Source organism: Tarenaya hassleriana, unplaced genomic scaffold (assembly GCF_000463585.1).
Source record: "Tarenaya hassleriana unplaced genomic scaffold, ASM46358v1 Cleome5, whole genome shotgun sequence".
NCBI lineage: Eukaryota > Viridiplantae > Streptophyta > Magnoliopsida > Brassicales > Cleomaceae > Tarenaya > Tarenaya hassleriana.
The window spans coordinates 331,515-353,507 of record NW_010967707.1 but is presented as its reverse complement, the minus strand read 5'-3'; the positions used below and the strand labels follow the sequence as shown (position 1 = coordinate 353,507).

Sequence of the window (21,993 nt, the reverse complement as noted above, 5' to 3'; positions counted from 1 at the left end):
GTGGATACACCATTTCGAAATTAGAAAAATATATAAACTCCTTCACCAATCCCTTAAAAGTGGACTTAAGTATCTATTAAATAGGGAAACAAAATTGAGCTTGAATGTACACATGTACGTGTACATCCGCCCTCGTGTACATACACATATATGCATGGTGACCACATACATGCACGCGTATCATACATAAGTACGTAAAACTCCATGGCCCACCCTTTTGGCTGTGATCAATCATCTCGATTTTAATACATAGCGTGCTCGTAGCGTTTTGTAGGCCATGTAAACAAAAATATTAGGTACCGACTTGGGAGTGAAGCAATTTCTCGGGTGTCGATATCATCTTTTCACATCTTCACAAAAGTATACTTTTTGTGACACTTTTACACAAAAAAAAAATTAATACAACTAAAAATCCGTCTGTATACATATACCTGTGTGTGAGTGTATGTTTCGTATGCTTATAGTCGTACTCATGTTACCTTCACGAGAACAATCTGTAAAAGCTTTTACCCAAAAAAAAAAATCTGTAAAAGCACGCATGCACGTAGATTTTTTGGAAATTTAGGCCTTAAATGTATATTTTCTATATTCTTGAAATTTGTATAGACTTGAGGAAAATATATAACCAATATATAAAGGGGAAAGTAGCTATATAGATTCCAATAGTAATGAATAAATGAATTAAAATAACTCTTACAAAGAAAAAACAATAAAGAGAAACGAATAAAATAAATATAAAAAAATCCGGGATACGTTTTTAAATAAATCCGGGCGTACGTGGACTCTTTCGTTGTTTTTCAGACAGCTAAGGGTCCCATCAAAGATGGAGTCGAGATACGTTATCTACAACAGCGAATCACATGCAATTGCTCTGTCGTTCTCCGTATCCATTGGGCCCCGCTTTTGATTTACTGTTTCGCGCCCACCGATCTAACCGTATACAATTATTAACCGCCGTCCGTCGCACATACCTGCTTTATCAGCCGTTCGATCTTTATGGTTTTTTCTCCTCATGGGGTTGACTGTAAATGGGCCCAAGTGGGGTTTACATAAAAAAATTTCCAAAACTATTTTTTTTAAATATAAATATAATCAAATCATCATATGCCCATATACGCTGTATATATATATATATATATTATGTAAGAATAATAAGAAATTCGAAAAATCATAATGGTAAGTCAATAATTTGATGTTGCCTTCATTAGCCGCCTCTCAAGACCTGGCCAATCTTCAATGAAGAAGATTCATTTGCTCTGGTGAAGGCCATAATTAAACAACTATTTATTTGTATAATAGAAATAACATTATATTATTTGTTTAATTAGTGTGACTTAATTGATTTTGTATATAAAAATCTGTATAACCAATAATAGTATATGGAATCATTATGTTTGTAATGCAGAGTAACTAATTAACTTATCATCCAATGGTTACTTTGCTGTAATATTAAATTGGCGCAAACTTAAAGTTTCTCTTGTTTGAAGTAATTAAATATTCAGATTCGCGAGAATAAACTCGAATTATTATGTTTCTCTTAATTAAACTTCAATCATTAGAAAAAAGGATTAAACTAATCATCCTGTTAAATATTCTATGAAACTTGTCTTTAATCCGAATGCAGTATTTTATTCATTGTATGTTCAACATGAAAATAATCAATAGAATATAAAACTGAGTTTACACAGTTGAAAGTGAATTTTAAAATTAATTTCACCCCCTTTTCAAACTCATTTAATTACAATTGTGCTTCTAACTTTCATCATTGCTAAATTACTATAATAATATTCTCTTCTAAAGACAAAGAATACCTATTATTAATGAGGAAAATGAGTTCCATCTCAAATTCAATTTGACTGTCAAGGTATAACCATCATGCAGCATCATCATCACCATCATCCATACATTCAGTAATCATCACCATCACCATCACCATCAATGCTATCGTTTTTTCTTCCTCTAATGCTCTATCACTGCTGTAACTTTCAAACTGATAAAACTTTATATTTGTAGGAAATCTCAATACAAGTGGATTTTGCTATAAAAAGAAGAAAAGATCGAAATGGAAAATAAATATTCCACGAAATTGTCTTTATACTAAGTTCTCACCTAACGGTGAAAATTTCCAAAAACTATATGACAATGAAAAATAAATATTCCACGGATGGAGATGCTCAATGATTTTTTTTTTAAACTAAATACATAATATTTAACTATATTGATAAACTTACCATTAAAATTACAAATGAATGTATTAGGATATTGTTTTAACAGTAGACATTGGTGGGAGCGGAGGCCTTCTTCTCGGGAACTTATTAGTTTTACAGTAAAGCATTTTTTTTATTCCACGTGAAAAACGCAAAAGTGCGTTTCGTGTAGGAAAAAGAGACGGGGAGGCATATTTATTACAAATAATAATAAATATACGGAACATATTCGCTATTGGGTGAATAAATCATGTATATATATGTGTGTGTGTGTTCAGAATCAAGGCCAACTGCATGAGCCTGTCCACATATATTATCAGAATACATATGTATTTGTCTACCCATCTAAATGATATTATTATTATAAATAAAAATTAGATTTCTGTGATACATCTATATGTTTTTTGGTAAAGATTTCTGTGATATATATATATATATATATATGCGAAAGAGACTGTAGCAAGCTCTCTCGTTTGACTCCGTAGCTCGCAACGTACCAAATGCAATCCATTTTTTTTTATTATATATTTAAACCCTTTCTTCCTCTCCTTTTCTCATCTTCTCACTTCGCTTTCGCTCTCTCTCTCTCTCTCTCTCTCTCTATCATCTCAGATATATGAACTACAGATTGCTCAAGAACTGACTCCAAAGCTCTTATTTTCTGGCCCTGAGAGAAACAATTATTTATTTTTCGAGGTCAATTTCGGGGCTCTTTTCCTTCATAAACTCTGAAAATAATAAATATAAAAAGGAAAAAAAAAAAGAAAAGAAGGGATGGGGAGGCATTCATGCTGTTACAAACAGAAGCTAAGGAAAGGCCTCTGGTCTCCTGAAGAAGACGAGAAGCTTCTGAGGTATATCACCAAGTACGGCCATGGATGCTGGAGCTCTGTCCCCAAACAAGCTGGTACTTTCTTAATTTTTCTCCCTCCCACCACTTCTGAAAGAAATCTGCATACAGTATTTCTTATAATTTCTGGGTTTTCTTTTCTACACCAAGAATGTCACTGATGAATTGTCTATAGAGTTTGTTTTCTGGGTTTTCTCGGATTCAGATGGTGTCAGGACACAAGTGTTTCTGGGTTTCATAAGTTATCTTTTTTTCTCAGAAACCCATGTTCTTTTTCTGGGATTATGAAACGTGATGAAATTGCAGGTCTCCAGAGATGTGGAAAAAGCTGCAGATTAAGATGGATAAATTACCTGAGACCAGACTTGAAGAGAGGCGCATTTTCTCAGGAAGAAGAGAATCTCATCATTGAACTCCATGCCGTTCTTGGAAACAGGTAATTCTCAAACCATGCCCGTCTATTTTGATTTTTATCATGTTTAATTACACGTTATCACCGGCTGGTACGACTGAGCTGATGATATCTCTCTCGGTTCGGTTCAGGTGGTCTCAGATTGCGGCGCAGCTTCCCGGTAGAACCGACAATGAGATCAAGAACCTCTGGAACTCTTGCTTGAAGAAAAAGTTAAGGCTGAGAGGAATCGACCCGGTTACCCACAAGCCCTTAACCGAACTCGAAACCGGTATGGACGACAAAACCGACCCCCAAACCGATGTCCAGACCAAACTAAGAGACCGGGAAGCCTCCTTCGCCGCTCAGACTTACCAGATTGAGACAGAATGCTGTTCCTCCACCTCCAGAACCGTTAACACAGGAAGCACAACCACTTGCAGCAACCAGAACAGTGACTATACCGGAAATTTCGGTTTTCATCGGTTGAGCCTCGAAGCCGGTTCAGGTATACCGACAGCTTCGAACCACGGTATATGGTATTCCCCAATCGGTAGAGATCTCGATATGAACATCGAAACCGTACCTAGTGCAGTGGTACTACCGGGGTCATTTTTGTTGTCCGGTTCGACCGGGTACAGGTCTTGTACCAGTACCGGTATGATCCCAACACTGGAGAACTCATTCACCATGCCAACAATCACAGAGCTTCAAAACAACTATAATGGATCATTGTACGGAAACGGGAATCTGAACTGGGGATTGATGGAAGAACAGCAACAAGGACAAGTGATTGATCAGAACCCGGTTTCGATACAGAATCAGAATCATTCGAGTTCGTTATACAATGAAATCAAATCAGAAACCAAATATTTCGGCACAGAGGGTTCGAATGTCGGTATGTGGCCCTATAACCAGCATGCATATGATATGGCCACATTTAAGCCGCATAACTTGTCCTATAATTAAGGTGTGATAATATATATATATTTTCGTTTTTGGTATTTCTTTGGATCTTTTCAAGCGTCCATTTTAATGTTTGATGTATATATAGCTTGTGTTATATTATATACCATTCAACACCATGTTCGATTCCATGTATTCGATGAGGTGTTAATTCATTCTCTTGGGTTTTAATCGTTGTTGGTGGATTAATTAATGGAATTTTTTTTTTCAAATAAATTTTTGGGTATGTATATTTACTTTTTTTTAGAATTGAAATAAAATAATTATCACGACCATTTTGGTCTATACGCCTTTTTCTTGGGGAGGAGGGCATTTATTCCAATTGGCAAATGGAAAAACAGGAGGTGAAGCTTCTTCAAAAGTAATAGTCGCTTTTTAATTTATATCAAGGGCTTTATTACTTTTACCTTTCCCTTTATTTTAGGTTCATTTTCCACGGACTGAACACAAACAGGTTTAGTTGTCTTTTCATTTGAAAATAAAATTAAACAAATAAATAATCCTTTTTTCTATCAACTTTAATTCGCCTTTTATTTCTTTCACAAAGAAAAAGGGAGAACAATAATAAAGCAATGTTCTACGCGTACGTGTACATAACTTCGAATCCTACTTGAATCAAATGTCATATTTTGTGGATATTATAATTTCTGGATGTGAATAAAAACATGAATAAGAAAAAAAAAACAACTAACGACGCACATTCGGAGCCCACATAGCCCATTTTAAAATTACTTTTGGGCCTTTTTATTGGGCTACAAGAGCCCATTATCATTTCTTTATTAAATTTGTAAATGGAACCGACCGTATCTGATAAATTACGTGTCTGTCAACTATATAGTTATATTATTATATAGTACAATTTCTGGCCATCTATTCTCACTGTTCCTTTTAAAAAAAAAAATTTATTTTTTATTGCACATTTGGAGAGAGTTTATTGGTTGGGATTTGAGAATAAATTTTTATTTCTATCGCTTTTGTTTGGCCGGTCTTGGCCTTTTACGAACTCAATTTTTGGTATGTATTTATAAAACACTTTTAACCTAAAAACGAGATTAAATGTATGTATATCATCTAATCACGGCCGTCCATTTGCCATAGACTTAGAATTGATCAACGGTCGGTAAGATTTTAGTAAATAGACCCATCGATTTAAGTTTTATTATAATTTTGTACTGATTAGACAATTCAAGGAACATAACCGATTCAGTGTCACGTGATGGTTTCATCTCGTCCAAAACCATTTCATTCGTTAAGACAATTCGAGAAATCTCGTAAACTAAAATAAACATAGAAACATTTTGGTTTTTCCAATCGTGATTCCTGACCCACACAAAAGAAATAAACTTCAACTAATCGCAATTTAGTCAACAGCTTAGTTTTTTTTTAATATATATTCTCACATATACAAAAATATTAAAAGTTCAATTTTCAATCTCTTATATGACAAGGAAATATACGTGATGCAGTCATTAGATGATAATCATCTATTATTATTATTATTATTATTATTATTATTATTATTTTGCCGAAACGTGTTAACAGAAAAAATACTTACAGCTAAAGAACAAAACTACCTGCAAAGTACATCAAAGTATCTGTCGGGGGCCATGTGTAAGAATGCCACGCTCTCATATCATATTATGATAATTTAGTTTTTCCATAAAAAAAATTGATCGACAACAAAAAAATCAGTAAATATTTATAATATCTTTAATATCTTTTGAGCCTATTTCACGGGGAAATCAGGATTTTCCTTTATTTATCCAATATTTTTTTAATTAAAAAAATATATCTGGCACGAAAAGCCTAAAAGATATTACGAGTATAAATATACACACCTATGTCATTGTGATATTTTTTCCAAATATAATAATGTTACTGCATTTATTCACGGAAAAATTACGTAACCTTATCGTTAACAAAGACATTATCTTGCCGATATCTTGCTTCACCTTTATAAAGTAAATGAATATGTTTTCTCATAGTCCCTAATCAACACGTGTGTGACCGTCCACGCGGTTACATGCATCACGAAAATCATTACATTTATATGTGCATTTAATTATATCCCTCGACACATATACATTACTTGTGTATGTACACACACACACACATGCATTATTCATAATATATTTGTTAGGAATATCTTTTTAATATATAATTATATAAGACCGGTCACCGGTATATCAACGACGAGATTTAGCCACGTTTGTGGAGCCAAGTCGTGCGGACTGGTAATTATCCACGTGTCATTAACCGGATGGTCAGGCTCACTTGTCTCAGCCGACGAGTTATTTAACTGCTCTTTAATGCCCCAACCAATCTTAAAATTTTAATTATCCGTTAATTTTACAATTTTACAATATTACCCTTTTTAGTCTTACCCAACTCTATCCCCCCCTAGTTACAACAAGCGCCAAGTGCCACGTGGGACTGACATAGATTTGACCGTTCCAATACTTATGTTACACTCCATAATTCTACAAACAAACAAACTATATGACTGTGAATGTATGCGTGTGTATATATATGTGTAATGTTCATATATTCCATGGATTATAATAAATGTTGACGAAAAACCCTATAACTATGCTAGGTAACACTCAATATGAGAAATAGGGTAGTTTTTGTTATTAAAATAGGACAATTCATTTAAGAAAACGTTATTTCTAAAAAAATCCATCATTATAAGTCAACACATAAAATTAGGCTAATTTCAAACGCATTAACGGCGTAATTAAACATCCATGCCGCGTGATAGTAAAGAAAGGTATGTTAGGGTTTTTATATGAATTGATTTTGGGAAAGGGTAAATTTGGTATTTCATAAACCAGTGCTGTTTATAAATAAGGTTTCTCCGTCGTTATCTTTCTAATTAAAGCGGAAAATCCGTCCAGAAACCATTTTAGTTCGAACGAACAAGCAACAGCAAAGGAAGAAGAAAACAAAAAGGAAAATTGCGGGCGAGCTATGGCGTTCGATGTTCATGCGAACATGGCGTCCATCACACACGAAGACGACGACGACGAAGATCTTGACCGTAACCACCACCATCCCTTGTCGAGGCTCTCAATCTGTACGAACTATGAAGAAGATGAAGGCGACAATGGCGACGAGTTCGATGCTGCAGACGGATACGCCGACGAGGAGCTTTCCGATTCTGAGAATCGTGGCGGAGAACGGGTACAGAGGTCTGTGCCACTGATTTTCTCCGATTCCGACAAGGAACCAGGTTGTCATTCGCTGCCGGCGACGCCACCGAGAAGGAGGAGGAGAAATCCCGGTAGCGGAGGAGATCCGATGATGAATTCGCCGGTATCCGGAGAGAAAGCGTACGCGAGCGAGAACGAAGCGCAGAAGGGGAAAGAATGGAGGAGGAGGAGGATGAGGCGGGAATATTCGCCGTGGGAGGGGAGTATGCGGCGGAGCTACGAGGGGAATTTCGATCACGGGGGTGTGGTGGTGGTGACAAGGCCGATCGGAGGGGGAAGGGCGTTGTGTATGGATTTGGATGAGGTGAAAGCTTGTAAGGATTTAGGGTTTGAGCTGGAGCCTGGTCGGGTCTCCTACTCGGCCGACACAAGCAGCGGCGGAAACTCCCCCAGCTCCAACTGGAGAATCTCCAGTCCTGGTCCGTGTCCTGTTCCTGTTGTCGGGTTTCCCCCATGAATCGAATATTCGTGTTCTGGTCTGCTGATTGGTGGTTATATGACTTTGTGTTCAGGGGATGACCCGAAAGACGTGAAGGAGAGGCTCAAGGCATGGGCGCAGGCCGTTGCTTTTGTCTCTGCTTCCTCTTATCCTTCTTCTTCCTGACCCTCTTTTGTTAATTTCGTTTGTTCTGTGCATATTTCAAAGAGTTTCTCTTCTCTTGCTTTTGTTGTGGTTGTTGTTATTAGTTTTTGGGGGGTCTTTAAGTGCTATTTGTAATGGCATTGCTTGCACTTTGAGTTTGGCATGCATGTTTTTTTTTTTTTATAATTCGGGAGTTACCAGTTCTGTGGTCTAATTATATCTTCCGAAAGATCGAAGAAATTGGGGTGAATAACCCTCCCAAAATGTTTGGCATGTAATGTTTGATATATTATGCATTACATTTTTTTTGGGCTTACCATTGTGTCTGCATTGTAAGGATCATATTCATGTAAGAAACAGTCTAAATGTCTTAGGAATCACTCTGTTCATCTGTGGAAACACAAATCATTATTGTAACATAAACACACAAATCACTATAGTGGCTGTGGTTTCAGCTAATATTCCGCAGGTCCTACGTTAAATTAAATGGTTGTTGCTTAATCACATCGTATTATACCATCTAATGTTCCATAGATGGAATTGTTGTCGGCCCTACTTTAGAAGAAAAGAAAAAAGAGGAAAACTTAAAAACCATGATTTTTATTTATTTATTTAAACATCTCCACTCTCAATTTCAAGCTCCACTGATAGGCCCATTTAATTGAGACTCGATAACATAACAGGCATCACTTACAAGCCCATTGATAGAAATAAACAAAAGGCCCACATAAATCTAAATAAAGCCCATTTAGAGATGGGATATGCAACCTGAATGGACAGACCTACTTTAGACATTGGATATCCAAAAGAATAAAACATGCGATGATTCGTAAAATATTGTTTCATAAATTTACCTATTTACTAATAGGCTCTGGAAGCCCAACATTATAATGGGCCTACACATAAAAGGCCCAAATCGAAACGTTGCGTTTCAAGTTACTTTGAACAAACACGAAACAAATAACAATGACGAGCGCTTCTGAGTTCTGATGCATCCAGTGGGAGAGGACTACCGGAGCTTCTGCGATGCCGCCGAAGAAGAATTTCAGGAAACGGACCTTCCAAGAGGACGAAGAAGATGACCCCTCGAAAGGAATCGCTTCCGATGAAGAAGAACAACGAAGGTGAGGGCGAGATAGAAAGTCACATCATTAGGGTTTCCTTCCTTTTTTTTTCCCGCATCCACGAAGTGGTTCTAACGCCAGTTCGTTGAAATTGCCTTAAATAACTCGACGGGTGATGTAAGAGGGTGAAAAGCGGATCAATTTTGGCTAATGGGTGGTTTTGCAGATTGGCGTTGGAGGAGGTGAAGTTCTTGCAGAAACAGAGAGAGAGAAAATTGGGAATCCCTGCTTTGCCTACGGCGCAGAATAGCGTTGGAAAGGTGAAGACGACAGAGAAGAGCGAAGGGGATGGAGAGAAGGAGGAGTTGGTGTTGCAGGATACTTTTGCCCAGGAGACTGCTGTCTTGGTTGAAGATCCCAACATGTGAGATATCGTTTAACTTAACTTATGTTAAATCTTTGTGTTTCTATTGATATGTTATAAGGTAACCTGCTTAACGGAATGAGCGACTGAGCTGTCTCTCTATCTAGTGTCCGCTCTCTCTGTTTCCTTGTAAAGTTTCTGCCTTCTGCTGAAATTTCGTTTCTTCCAGATTTGATTAAGGTTTATGGTTTAGGCTCTGTGATCATGAGGAGCAGTAGGATGTATGAAGTTGAAATAGGTTGTTGAAACCTGATGCGCTTTGATGCTGGCTGGCCGTTTAAAGGGTGGTTCTATATAATTGTGTGTGTTTTTTGTTCTGCTCCAGGCTTCTTCATGGTCTCTGCTCGTGTTTCAATTTGTGGTCGGTTCTGTATTTTCTTGATCAAATATGGATTCTGAATCTGGAATTGTCAACAATGTTTCATGCTGAATGGTGCCTTTGATTTCTTCAACAGGGTAAAGTACATTGAACAAGAATTGGCAAAGAAGAGGGGCAAGAATCTCGACACTTCAGATCAGGTTGAGAATGAGTTGAAGCGTGTTGAAGATGAACTATACAGGATACCTGAGCACCTTAAAGTAAGGGTTTTCCATCACATCTATTATTTACTTTTGAGATCTCAGCATTTTCTAATAATGATAGAGCATCATACTTCCATAAAACTTATTCTTGCTTCAAATGTGGCTTGTCTAGTATACATACTGCTACTATCTAACCTTACAACAACTGCTCTGGACTATATTTTCAACTGTTCTTCTGAGCTGCATCTTCCCATTATACTCGCAGGTGAAGAAGCGTAGTTCAGAAGAGAGCTCGACACAGTGGACTACTGGGATAGCAGAGGTTCAGCTCCCTATCGAGTACGAAAATAACTGTGTAATTTCTCTACTGATCCTGGCGTCAGTCAGTTATACATTTTGAGTTGAATCTCTGTTTTAAGTTTCTTGGAGAGGCAAACACGGTTCTTGGTTATGAATAATGTGCAGATACAAGTTGAAGAACATCGAGGAAACGGAAGCGGCCAAGAAGCTGTTGCAAGAGAAGAGGCTAATGGGTCGGCCGAAATCAGAGTTTAGCATTCCATCTAGTTATAGTGCGGATTACTTCCAGCGGGGCAAGGATTATGCTGAGAAGCTAAGAAGAGGTTGGCTGGCTTTTCTTTTATATTATACATATATATATATTATATCATATGCTAAATGGTTAAATTTTTGAATGTGTGTAATAATCATGTGAAGAACATCCGGAGCTGTACAAGGATAATAACAGAGGGAGTAGGGAGGATGGTAGGGAGGGACAGAGACCATCGGATACTACTAACGGTGAGGCGGGGAAAAGCAGACAAGCTGCCACTGACCAGTTCATGTTAGAGCGCTTCCGTAAGAGAGAACGCAACCGTGTTATGCGCAGATAATTTTTAAAAAAAAAAACAGTTTATTCATTACAAAAAAAAAACAGGAGGAGCCTTTTTCCACAGGTGTTGTTTAAGGATTTCATTGAGAGCTTTGTGGTCTGTTTGGGAAGTAACGTTTCCGAGTTCATCCTTAATCTCTTGTCTAAGCTTTGCATCTCTCTCTCTCTCTCACAGTCTATGACATATGTAAACAAGGAATGGTTTTTATTCACAGTTTTTCTGTCTCTAAATCTAGAGATCCAAATGGGGAAAAAAACACTGATTTACCTTGAAGAATAATGGTATGAAAATGACTTGAAATAGAATAGATGACGCTCCTTAAATGATTGTGCCGTCTGATATAATGGAGTTTTTCAAGACAATGGCGATTCCAGATCGGATGTAAAATCCCTCTGATGGCCTTGCTGCCTCTTCCACTCTCTGCGATCCAAAAATATGCGATTATGCCCCCCAGCCCCACCCAAATTATAAGTATTAAGAGAACATTTTCAACATGTGTATAAGAACTTGGACCAGAAAAAAGTACTTACATCAGTGTTGGCAATGACTACGTTCTTGCCGATTCTTGCATTCATGTCAATGATGCAGTTTCTGCGGATGGGGCACACAGACAGAGACTTATTCCGTTTTTACTGGTCCTGAATCGTGTTCTTGATTCATTTAGAAGAACTTACTTGATCTTTGAATCCCTGCCGATACCTATGGGAACCTTCCCCTCTGCCAAAAAAGCTGCCATCTCTGGTTCCGTCTGATAATAATCAGCTCCCATCATCATTGTATCCTGTCCAAAAATTACCTCCCGTGAAATTAGAAAAAAATAAAATGCCTCCTTGATACATAGTCATAGATAGATGATGGATGAAAGGAAGGTGCAACACGAGGAGTTTTTTTTTTTTTAAATTATACCGAGAGCTCAACACCATGCTCGAGCCTAGAACGAACACCCACGATGGAATGCTCGATGCTGCACTCTCTCAAGAAGCACCCGTGAGATATTATCGAATCTTTTATCTGCAAAAAAAAAAACCCAAGAACAAACTTTTTTTCTTGTAACGAAAGACGACCATTGCATGGCCACAGGAATGAATTTATCACGCTCATACCTTGCATCCCTCTATTTTGGATGGAGGAAGAAACCGCGGTGATGTGAAGATCGGTTTGTGTGGATCAAAAAAATGGAATTTGGGAGGCTGGAGATATAATAAGAATATCTTTTAAACTTCAAGAGGAAGAGTAATCCGGAAAAAAAATGAGGCCGAGAACAGAGATAAGCACTGAATACCTGATTCGTGAGAGCTAAATTGGCATCAAAAAACGACTTTATCGTGCCGATATCTTCCCAGTAGCCATTGAATAAGTACGCCTTATAGATGGATAGTAATATTATCGTTAGTGTAAGATTTATATAGTTCAAACTGGTCAAATAGACAGGTCTATTAGGCTTCAACAACGTACTTGCACGTTGTAATCCTTTGCTGCCATGGGCAAAACTTCTGATCCAAAATCATTTGCTTCTGGGTATTGCGTCCTAGAGAAATAACAACAATAACCCATTTTTGAATCTCCCAGAACAAAAATAGAATGATTCTCGGATCAAGAATCTGAAAACCATCATGCATCTCATCAAATTTAAGAGCAAATATATTTGACAAGCTGATCAGTAATGGTATTGTGATACTGGTTGCAGAAAAGGGAATAACCCAGGTTTGTACTTTAGGAACCTTTTTTTTATCAATTTACCTGAGAAGTTTCAGCAGAACATCTGTCCTGAATACATATATGCCCATTGAGGCAATATAGGGATATTTCTTTGCATCTTCATCTGATAATCCCAAAACCGTGGTGTCTACGAGCTGCAAAATCGAGCGTTCTGTAATCAGATATCAGATATCAGCATTAACTCTGTTGGTTTAAAGTATTTCATTTCAGTACCAACGATGATTAATAAAATAACAAGACCTACCATTGTTCTCAAACTTTCACCATTAGGTTTCTCAAGAAACTGCACTATTCTTCCCTTTTCATCAATTTTCACCAATCCAAAATCAGAGGCCCGACTGTGGGAGAGAAAGATATGTAAGCAAAAGTGAAAATGTCACTATTACTAGTAATGCATAATATTCATTTGTTTAAAATATATTTCTGCCCCAAGTGGTGCCTGAATGAAACCAAGACATCTCGATCCACGCAAATCAATGAAATACTATTAAAATTATACAATTAAACCATTCTGTAACTTAAAAGAGAGTTATGAAAAACTTTTGATTAAGCTTTTCATGAAATGAAATTCAAATCTTTTTCTTCTGGAATTCAAGTAAAAAGTTCTGGAATTTCTTTGTTTGCTGCGACCTAAGACAACAGGGTTTGAACCAAAGCTGAATTGTTCACATGGGTTTCACGAAAAACTCAACATTACAAATCCATGGCTACAAGCATTTAGAATCGTACGGCGTTTTCCCTTTAACAACTGTCGACAGGGAAAGATATCAATATTATACAAAAGGTTTGTCTGTCTTCTTCACCTGTTGTCCACAGGGATACAACTAACAGACACGTCAGCACCTGAATCTATGTGTCTCTGAGAATGGAGAGCTTGGTTTCAATAGAGTTTAGGTAAAACAATACGCAAGAAAGGAAAAAAAAATTAAAGTTCAAACCAAGGGTTAAGACCTGAACAAATTCCATGTAATCCATCCGATACAGGTGATCACCAGACAGTATCAGAATGTTCTCAATGTGTCTATGCTTTGCATCCTAAAGAAAAAACAAAAAAAAAACGCATAAAGAATCACTAAATGGAATCTAAATTCTCTAAACGGTAAGATAAAGCTAAGATACTCTCAACATACATACCTCGAATAACCATATGAATTGTCTCACGGCATCAGCTGTACCCTGAAACCACCTCTTCCCAAATTCCCCCGGTGTCTGTGTTGCTGCTAATACCTAATATCAAACAAATAATTGCAGCAACAACTGATCTCAAGGTTAATGAAAAATCTCGATTTAGTTGACTGTGAGATGCAACATACTTCGACAAATAGCATCAAAAAATTATTTTTTTTTCCTATTAAGAAAGAAGAAAAAACGTACTTCAACAAACCCATCACCAAAATTTATGCCATTCCCCAAGTTATACGTCCGTGCAATGTGCTGGTTTAAGGACCGAGAATTGTACTGGGTAAGGATGTAAATTTTGTTAATTCCACTGTTTATGCAGTTGCTCATAGGAACATCTATCAGTCTGTAGCATCCTCCAATAGGGACCTGCATATATCACAGAGAGAATTCAGAACCAAGTGTAGCAGTTCAGAAAGGGATCAAGTTTAGGCTGTAAGAGATGAACGTTACTACATAGTTGCGTGTGACTTACTGCTGGTTTTGCCCGAGTTTCTGTAAGAGGAAAAAGCCGTGTTCCAGCTCCTCCACCCAATATTATAGAGGCAACCATTTTAGGATCTGCTTCTTGTTTTGCAAAACTTCCTGCCTGGAATGTCTGCATCACAAGCAACGGTTCTAAAGCAATACAAGGAAGCACAATGAATAAAGAACAGGCAGGAAAACAAGATGATCTAACTGAAAAGATCTGAGATATGGTTACCATAAAATTATTGGAAACATCTGCAAGAACAGAAGCAGTATTGAATCTCCTGGTAGAGATGCATTTCTTTCTGGGGCTCTTGAAGCATCGAAGTCGAAGCTGATGATCAGACATTCTACTGGACAACAGATCAGTTCCAACACTCCCACAGAAGAATGAATAAGACAGAAGCCCGTCAGGGCAACTAGTCCGGGACTTCATCAAAGGAGCAAAGCTAGAACTCAGCATCTCTCTTTTGAAGGTATACAAACGATATTAATACAGTTCCTCTGACAGTTTCCCTTAGTCAAGATCTACACTTGGAGTTCATTGCTGGAGCAGTTCTCCTGTGCTGTGTTGATGATCTCTAAAACATAAGTGGTAGGAAGAAGAATTCCAAGATCAGATACCCAATACCCAAATCTTTAAAGAATGCATACCAGAGTTTAAAATCCTCAAATCTCTCTCAACAAATATCAATGGGATTATATATTAAGAATCAGAGGTATTTATATACATCAAAGCTTAAGCATGGAAATCAGAACAATGGAACAGAAAACAGAGAGAATCGACATTTGTCTCGATGATAGAGGAAAAAGAAATGGCAACATTCTAAAACTGCAACGTTGGCTTCGATTTCCACATAAACTAAAGAATTCATATATGTATCTTCCCAAGGCATCAAAAAAATCCCTAAAAGCAACAAATAAAAAAATCCTAAATTTCCTGTTCAAAATTGCCTCAATATGGAGGAAGGAATGGCTCCAACAACACGAACAATTGCCAACATTGGAGACTTTTCCCCGTCATATTAAAGAGAAACAGAGTACCTTCCTCCCGAAAGTGGCTAAGTCATAGAGATTCTCAATAGCTTGAAACCAAAGCCATCACCAAAATACTAGTAATGCATAATATTCATTTGTTTAAAATATATTTCTGCCCCAAGTGGTGCCTGAATGAAACCAAGACATCTCGATCCACGCAAATCAATGAAATACTATTAAAATTATACAATTAAACCATTCTGTAACTTAAAAGAGAGTTATGAAAAACTTTTGATTAAGCTTTTCATGAAATGAAATTCAAATCTTTTTCTTCTGGAATTCAAGTAAAAAGTTCTGGAATTTCTTTGTTTGCTGCGACCTAAGACAACAGGGTTTGAACCAAAGCTGAATTGTTCACATGGGTTTCACGAAAAACTCAACATTACAAATCCATGGCTACAAGCATTTAGAATCGTACGGCGTTTTCCCTTTAACCGGGGGTTCCTGTTCCAGGAACAAGAAACACGTGCTTGCAATTGCAACTATGTGCATTTCAATTTGTCTTGGAACCCTAGGAAAAGGAAAGGGGAATACGGGGGAAGTCCATCAACCTCGTTAACTGAAATTCCTTAAAAAAACCAAAAACTATTTAACTTTTCCCCCAGAAAAAAGTGGTTTAACGATGTACCATGGAAGAATCGGCCCGCCGGAAAACCACCGCGGAAAACCACCGCACTTGCTCCGACGAAGATCGAAGGTAAGAGGATCCGCGAACGAATTCAGAGGGAAGAAGAAGAGAATCATACGGTATTTTTCAACCGATTCTTTGTGCGATCTGAAGATTCGGGTCGTCGGCGACATTGTCTCCGATGGAAAACCCACGATTCTCGCCCGCTCCGTTGCGAGAACACAGACGTCTTCCCGTTTAAATACTGAAGAAGAGTACGCAGAACGAATAAAAAAAATATATGTCTGCGTGTTTTTTAAACACGAATGCAAAATATCAATGATCCGTACATATTAACATACAATACTAATGAGTAATGATAATGAACTTTTTATTCCAATACCTATTCACAGACATAAGTTCCATGATTTCATTGAATACATGTAATAATATATACATTACAACGAGGAGGGAATTACATGGATAGGAGCGTTCTGATAAAAAGGGATTTAGGCTGAAGCAACCCGAAGATCATCCAAACCGGCGATGTCCTGAGCCAGGTTCTTGCTCGAAGGTAAGCCAGCCACTGCTTCCTCTTCGATTCCACACTCGTTCGTTCCTCTCCTGATCTTGAAGTAACCATCCTGCATTTTTTTTTTCACATGACAACCATGTTTTTCATTTGTGGGATCAGAAAACAAACAAATGCCCAGCATTGTCCTAATATGGCAAGTTCTGTTATGGGGGGCCAATAAAAAGATGAACAATGGGTTTGGCGAGAATAACTTACTTCACCCCATCCTCTGTTCCATTGATTTGCCATAAGCTGCACCAGTTAAAATAACAAGAATGAGAATTCAAACAGTTTGAAGATGGGTGATATCCAGGTGTGATGTTGGGTTGCATACCCAGTAATCTTCCCCTTCCTCGGTGGTTCCCCAGCCGATAAGCTTAACTGCGTGTCCTCCAATGTTACCACCCGTTATGTGCTTGTAAACTCCAGCCTTGTAATGGGCAAAGTCCTGCAAAAAAAAAAAAAAAGAGACGAAAAGAGCAGAGTGCATGAGATGCAAAATTTCCATTTAAACACGAATCTATTGTCAAAATCTAAACTTCTGGGATGAACCATTCACATCTTACCTCGTAAACAGTAAAGGCGACCTCAAAAGGTCCATTCTTGTAAAGTTCTGCCATTAGATCTTGTGGGTCGGATTTGATTCTGTAAGCACTAACACTAAAGTGTTTCGTTTCCTTCCATAGCTGGTTCCCTCCAACGCATTTCCTCACACACTTTGGGGTATGATAAGCTGGTTCACAGCCCGGGTGGGAACAGCCGGTATTGTCAAAGTATGGGTCGCACTGAACCAAGAACCAACCATGAAAACACTCGATTTATTTTTTTAAGTGTGTGTATTACATTCATCAGTCCATGGTCTAGCAGCTGCAAAAGAAATAGATACCTCTTCAGTGACAACACCACGGTACCAAAAGTACCGCCAGGCAGCAATGGGGTATCCACCATCACAACCACTACCGCACAGGAATCCACAGCATGCCAAGAGATCATTGACAGATAGAGGAACATCCTGCATAGTGAGACCAATTAAAATCAACTTCGATGAATTGAAAAGGTGTTATGAATCATCAAACGAGGCCATATAGTATTTCAGAATACCATGCCAAAATGGATGCAGAATCTGTCGGACAGTGACTCAACAGCAGCAAATGCCCAGCAAGAACCACAGTGACCCTAAACAACCAAAATCCAAATGCTGTCACTGATCCAATTACAGGTCCTTCATGTGGAAACCTAAAGATGTGAGCCAGAAAATTCGGTTTACCTGATCTTTAGTGAGATGATTGAGAAGAGGATTCATCACAAGTTAAAAAGAGTCAGCAAATCATGATATACCGATTGATTAAATATTTGAAAAATTGGGAGTCTAAAAACTGACCCAAGATCCTTCCAATGGTGCTGCACTGGGGCCAAGCAGTTCTCGCATCAAACTCTTTGGGCAGCTTCAAAGATCTGTCATGGCTTACAATAGGGACACCCAAGAGTTCCTTCTTCGGCGTCGGTTTCACCCCAAGGAGGCGTTTAAATTCTGCAACCTGCACACACAGAAGCAAAAATACAAAAGCTAGACACGTTCAGGAGCAGGAATACGTAGATGGATTTCATTGCTGATAAGAGAAAGTATCACGAACGCCAGTAAACTCACGGTGGTATTGGAAAACCGATCATTGATGGCAGCTTTCCACCCAGCATTTGGGTTCTCATTCACTTGCTTTACAATCTCATCCTGGCAAAGAATGCACGTTGATTAAGTAAGCACTAGAAAGGACAAAAACTACAAGCAGGAACAAAAATAAGTGGAAAATCTTGACAAAAGAAAAAAAAACACTGAGAGGAGAAACACCTAACACTACCAAGAAAAGTACCGAGTCAAATTCCTCAGCCATCGGCACGATTCACAAGCAAAGAAAAATTCCCAAACTTTTCTACCCCTACAAACAGTTGCCACTTGATGTTCTCCAAAAGACTAAAGATAATCTAATCTAAGTCATCCAAACCTTCAATCAATTCAAAGAACAGTTTCTCGCAATGTATACAATCAAGAAGGTATGGGGGGGTACCTGAAGAATCGGTGAGTTGAGTTTCAGCTCGGAAAGATTTTCCGCTGCAATACCCTGATTAAGACAAAATCAGAAAAACCATGTAAACACTCCCAGAAAAAACATAATAGACTGAATTTGACTCTCCCTTTCTACTTTCTACTAATAATGAATTCAGTTGCCCCATAACTCAATACATTAGTTTCATTCAACTCACGGAAAGAAGAATCCATCCACTTCCTGATTGATTACCACACACGCTTGCTTTGTCAGGAAAGTTATCGTTTTCCTTAGAAAGTTGTTGTTTTTAAGATTCAGAAGAACAGGAAAAATATTATTTTCAATACTGTAGTTACTTCAATTTTACACTTTGCTCTTCGAAAGTCAAAACCAAACCAAACTCAGAAGCGACGGATAAACAACTGATCGACCCCCACCCCCCCAAAAAAAAAACCCCGTAAAAACAAATCAAACCCGGTGAATCATATATCGAACTGAGCGTATCACGAACATCCATCATAATGTTCGATCATCTCAAACGAATCAAACCCAGGGGGGAAAAATGGCAAACAACGAACCAAAAACAAAGTATGAAGCTACCTGCAAGCTAAAGCACGATACAAACCCTAGAAGCAGGAAGACAGACGCCAATCGGAGCCTGATACTATGAAAATCCATGGATTTTTTCCTCTCCCTCCAACAATTCGACAAAATTTTCCGGGAGCGTCGGAGAAAAAATCTCTCTCGTGGGGATAGAGAGAGAGACAGCTACGGAAGGAGAGGGGCTTTATCTTTTACATTTCGTGAAAACCGAATGACCCGTTGATATTTGAAGGCCCGGAGAAATATTGTGGGACGAGATCGTGGCCATTGATTGGTTCTTTTCCGAAACAATCTAGGCCGTTCCTGCTATCTAACGCTGCCACGTGTCTTAGATATTTTCATCGAGTTATTGGTGGTTCTTCGTACACGCATCGTTGGAATTATCTGCGAAATTGGTGATTACATGACAATTCTCGTTTACAATAATAATAATAATAATCACATAAAGGTCCGTTTAATAAATAGGACCATACATTTTTCTTTTTTATATTTATATTGGTAAATCTGTCCAACACTTCGAGTCGAACACCGGACACCGTAACACCTCACATCCCAATGGATCGGACGAAGACGGCATCAGGACAGCATCGCGGACTAAGAAAAACCTCAACCCTACGCGCACGAGTCTACAACACACACGTGGGTGATAAATCAACTGTAACTGATAGACGACATGTGACAGTTTAAAGAGGCGGCAAGGAGTCGAACCCCTGACCTCTTGGTTTCCCGTCATACCCCTTAACCAACTTGCCTGGATTCCCAATAGAACCATCCATTGTTGTTATTATTTTCGATACAACACTAATCAATTTATTCATAAAACGAATAATACCAAGATATTCATCAGATTAGTCCACGTGGGGTCTCGGACACGTTAATAGAGGAGCTGTAAAGCATGGTTCAGACACTTGAAGGCCTTGTCGTGCGAGACAAAACCCATGAACCAAAACTCAAACCCGTCTTGCATGACCACGTGTATATATCTTTCAGACGGCTTCCCTCTGTTTGCCGACGGACTTATGCTCCTTATATCCTCCAGCCGAAGCATCACCTGCCATTTTATATTACACAAATTACATCTTTCTTTGCATCACGAAATGCAGATTTCAAGATTCCATATACTGCATGGTGGAGTGAAGAAGCTTTAGTTTGTTTATTATATTTAATATGGATATGGTTATGATCAAGGGGACTAATATATTATTACCTTGTAGTATGCAGATGGTGGGTGGCCGGAGGGGGAGGGGTAACGTAAGGGATAATCGCTGCAAAAGGAAACCCTTATGCTGGATACGTAAATGGTTCCCATGATTGGGCCAGAAGTGGTTGAAACGTAGCAGGCGAATGAATCTAAGAGCTTCTCCCCTGGGAGGAAGATCCCAAACTCTTGCTGAAACACTCTATGATGCCCTTCCGTGATCAGCTTTGTTCCCTGAGCAAGCCTTGCCATGGCCGCATCTGCGATGCTAGGGCTGAACTTTACTGTTTTTCATAAACACAATATGTAACGTTTAGCCCGTCAGAACGAGCCAATCAAGTCTACGTAAGGCCACATGCATGCATGCATGCATCATCAGAAGAAAAAACATCTGACTATATACTGTTTGATCGATCTCATCAGCTCATTCGGTAATTGGGTGGAAAGAAAGGAACTCGGAAAAGATAAAACGGAGGAGGAAGAGAGGAACTGACGGTGATTACGGACGCCGTCGGCAAATGCCTCAGCCTTGCGGGTGGCATCCTCCATCTTCTTCCCGCACCGATTCAACGTGTCGAAAACCCTGTCCGTCGCCCCTGAAACAAAACCCTTAAACTCAGACACACAAACAGCAAACAAAACCCTAAAACTCAAGCCATATATATATGTATATACTCACTCCTCTCAGAGGACGGGGTGGAAGAGATGAGGACATAGGGATTTGAACCGATCGTGTGGTGCGACTGAGACTCTTGAGAGCTCATGATCGATGGATGACGCCTCTGAAGCTCTCACTCCGATTCTCCTTTCCATATTATATGACTTTGTCTCCTTTTTGTGGCGTGGTTTTTAAGCTACGCCTTTTCCATATCAACGTGGAATATATATATATATATATGTGTGTGTGTGTGTGTGTACATATATATAACACTTAATGAGACGTTACATGGCCTTTTTTTTAATTTATATCGAGGGATCATATGTTGTATAAGCGTAGTCGTACGAAGGAATTAGACATAAATGTGCATTTTCGATATAAGAGATGATTGAAGTTGTAATCCTACAAGGTATCAGGCGTTCTTGTTCAATCAAGTCTGGAATGAAATTGTCTTGCAAGTTGTAAATGGAAAATATACATTTGGGGTCCTATATTACTGATTTAAAAGTTTTGGGGCAAAAGCGTGATTTTTAAAATATTTCACGAAGGGTAAAGAAGTTCCCTCGCCGCCGACGTGTCGTTTATCACTCATCAATTCCCACTCTTCTCCGCCGCGCCGTTTCTGCGTTCTCCTCTCTGCCTGTCGCTGTCGCGCCGGTGAGTTTCTTTCTTGTCTTCTTGAGTTTGGTTGCCCTTGCGCCGTCAACATCGGTCGTTTGGTGCCTAGTTTTGTCCGTACATAGGCCGGCACTTTTTGCCCTAATTCAAACGATCGGGGGGGGGGGCACAAGACTC

At 38.6% G+C, this 21,993-nt stretch overlaps 7 protein-coding genes across 7 annotated transcripts in view; 4 read left to right on the top strand and 3 right to left on the bottom strand.

Annotated features, from left to right (window-relative positions):
• Positions 1 to 2,786: 2,786 nt before the first annotated feature.
• On the top strand, positions 2,787 to 4,439 carry LOC104825925 (transcription repressor MYB6). The gene is made up of 3 exons (XM_010558365.2): positions 2,787 to 3,114; positions 3,364 to 3,493; positions 3,601 to 4,439. Exons 1-3 carry the CDS (start codon positions 2,982 to 2,984, stop codon positions 4,415 to 4,417), a joined length of 1,080 nt encoding a protein of 359 aa, XP_010556667.1. The 5' UTR covers positions 2,787 to 2,981; the 3' UTR covers positions 4,418 to 4,439.
• Positions 4,440 to 7,286: 2,847 nt separating this feature from the next.
• Positions 7,287 to 8,670, top strand: LOC104825924. The gene is made up of 2 exons (XM_010558364.2): positions 7,287 to 8,045; positions 8,139 to 8,670. The coding sequence occupies exons 1-2, from the start codon at positions 7,385 to 7,387 to the stop codon at positions 8,228 to 8,230; spliced, it is 753 nt and encodes a 250-aa protein (XP_010556666.1). The 5' UTR covers positions 7,287 to 7,384; the 3' UTR covers positions 8,231 to 8,670.
• Positions 8,671 to 9,120: 450 nt separating this feature from the next.
• LOC104825921 (uncharacterized protein C9orf78 homolog) lies at positions 9,121 to 11,251 on the top strand. Its single transcript, XM_010558362.2, has 6 exons — positions 9,121 to 9,333; positions 9,500 to 9,697; positions 10,153 to 10,276; positions 10,485 to 10,558; positions 10,685 to 10,842; positions 10,937 to 11,251. Exons 1-6 carry the CDS (start codon positions 9,236 to 9,238, stop codon positions 11,110 to 11,112), a joined length of 828 nt encoding a protein of 275 aa, XP_010556664.1. The 5' UTR covers positions 9,121 to 9,235; the 3' UTR covers positions 11,113 to 11,251.
• On the bottom strand, positions 11,121 to 16,406 carry LOC104825923 (glucose-1-phosphate adenylyltransferase large subunit 1-like). The gene is made up of 16 exons (XM_010558363.2): positions 16,145 to 16,406; positions 14,714 to 15,059; positions 14,486 to 14,608; positions 14,206 to 14,379; positions 13,966 to 14,058; positions 13,783 to 13,866; positions 13,635 to 13,690; positions 13,076 to 13,169; positions 12,853 to 12,965; positions 12,568 to 12,640; positions 12,395 to 12,475; positions 12,216 to 12,302; positions 12,019 to 12,123; positions 11,787 to 11,893; positions 11,643 to 11,703; positions 11,121 to 11,532 (listed from the first exon to the last, which is right to left on the bottom strand). The coding sequence occupies exons 2-16, from the start codon at positions 14,939 to 14,941 to the stop codon at positions 11,431 to 11,433; spliced, it is 1,581 nt and encodes a 526-aa protein (XP_010556665.1). The 5' UTR covers positions 14,942 to 15,059; positions 16,145 to 16,406; the 3' UTR covers positions 11,121 to 11,430.
• An 84-nt stretch (positions 16,407 to 16,490) lies between these two features.
• Positions 16,491 to 19,542, bottom strand: LOC104825920 (cathepsin B-like). The gene is made up of 11 exons (XM_010558361.2): positions 19,340 to 19,542; positions 18,761 to 18,814; positions 18,346 to 18,426; positions 18,079 to 18,235; positions 17,965 to 17,969; positions 17,799 to 17,873; positions 17,584 to 17,709; positions 17,264 to 17,482; positions 17,032 to 17,145; positions 16,914 to 16,949; positions 16,491 to 16,767 (listed from the first exon to the last, which is right to left on the bottom strand). The coding sequence occupies exons 1-11, from the start codon at positions 19,415 to 19,417 to the stop codon at positions 16,633 to 16,635; spliced, it is 1,080 nt and encodes a 359-aa protein (XP_010556663.1). The 5' UTR covers positions 19,418 to 19,542; the 3' UTR covers positions 16,491 to 16,632.
• A 524-nt stretch (positions 19,543 to 20,066) lies between these two features.
• LOC104825919 (GEM-like protein 2) lies at positions 20,067 to 21,339 on the bottom strand. Its single transcript, XM_010558360.2, has 4 exons — positions 21,220 to 21,339; positions 21,035 to 21,136; positions 20,550 to 20,824; positions 20,067 to 20,393 (listed from the first exon to the last, which is right to left on the bottom strand). The coding sequence occupies exons 1-4, from the start codon at positions 21,302 to 21,304 to the stop codon at positions 20,217 to 20,219; spliced, it is 639 nt and encodes a 212-aa protein (XP_010556662.1). The 5' UTR covers positions 21,305 to 21,339; the 3' UTR covers positions 20,067 to 20,216.
• A 417-nt stretch (positions 21,340 to 21,756) lies between these two features.
• Positions 21,757 to 21,993, top strand: part of LOC104825918 (transcription termination factor 4, mitochondrial) — a 2,406-nt gene continuing 2,169 nt past the window's right edge. Inside the window, exon 1 of the mRNA XM_010558359.2 lies at positions 21,757 to 21,855. The gene's annotated coding sequence lies outside the window, so the exon portion shown is untranslated. The remainder of the gene's footprint in view (positions 21,856 to 21,993) is intronic.

Excerpts from the sequence above, each read along its gene's own strand:
- LOC104825919 (XM_010558360.2), bottom strand. The coding sequence starts at position 21,304 with ATGAGCTCTCAAGAGTCTCAGTCGCACCACACGATCGGTTCAAATCCC. Across the intron at positions 21,137-21,219 it reads CACCCCGTCCTCTGAGAGGA|GGGCGACGGACAGGGTTTTC; the intron begins GTGAGTATATAC and ends GTTTTGTTTCAG. Across the intron at positions 20,394-20,549 it reads CACCATCTGCATACTACAAG|GTGATGCTTCGGCTGGAGGA; the intron begins GTAATAATATAT and ends ATAAAATGGCAG.
- LOC104825920 (XM_010558361.2), bottom strand. The coding sequence starts at position 19,417 with ATGGATTTTCATAGTATCAGGCTCCGATTGGCGTCTGTCTTCCTGCTT. Across the intron at positions 18,427-18,760 it reads TCAACTCACCGATTCTTCAG|GATGAGATTGTAAAGCAAGT; the intron begins GTACCCCCCCAT and ends ATTCTTTGCCAG. Across the intron at positions 17,146-17,263 it reads TCGCCTTTACTGTTTACGAG|GACTTTGCCCATTACAAGGC; the intron begins GTAAGATGTGAA and ends TTTTTTTTGCAG.
- LOC104825923 (XM_010558363.2), bottom strand. The coding sequence starts at position 14,941 with ATGCTGAGTTCTAGCTTTGCTCCTTTGATGAAGTCCCGGACTAGTTGC. Across the intron at positions 11,894-12,018 it reads AGCATGGTGTTGAGCTCTCG|GATACAATGATGATGGGAGC; the intron begins GTATAATTTAAA and ends ATTTTTGGACAG. Across the intron at positions 11,704-11,786 it reads GGCAGGGATTCAAAGATCAA|AAACTGCATCATTGACATGA; the intron begins GTAAGTTCTTCT and ends CCCCATCCGCAG.
- LOC104825925 (XM_010558365.2), top strand. The coding sequence starts at position 2,982 with ATGGGGAGGCATTCATGCTGTTACAAACAGAAGCTAAGGAAAGGCCTC. Across the intron at positions 3,115-3,363 it reads CTCTGTCCCCAAACAAGCTG|GTCTCCAGAGATGTGGAAAA; the intron begins GTACTTTCTTAA and ends ATGAAATTGCAG. Across the intron at positions 3,494-3,600 it reads CATGCCGTTCTTGGAAACAG|GTGGTCTCAGATTGCGGCGC; the intron begins GTAATTCTCAAA and ends GGTTCGGTTCAG.
- LOC104825924 (XM_010558364.2), top strand. The coding sequence starts at position 7,385 with ATGGCGTTCGATGTTCATGCGAACATGGCGTCCATCACACACGAAGAC. Across the intron at positions 8,046-8,138 it reads CTGGAGAATCTCCAGTCCTG|GGGATGACCCGAAAGACGTG; the intron begins GTCCGTGTCCTG and ends CTTTGTGTTCAG.
- LOC104825921 (XM_010558362.2), top strand. The coding sequence starts at position 9,236 with ATGCCGCCGAAGAAGAATTTCAGGAAACGGACCTTCCAAGAGGACGAA. Across the intron at positions 9,334-9,499 it reads GATGAAGAAGAACAACGAAG|ATTGGCGTTGGAGGAGGTGA; the intron begins GTGAGGGCGAGA and ends GTGGTTTTGCAG. Across the intron at positions 9,698-10,152 it reads TTGGTTGAAGATCCCAACAT|GGTAAAGTACATTGAACAAG; the intron begins GTGAGATATCGT and ends TTTCTTCAACAG.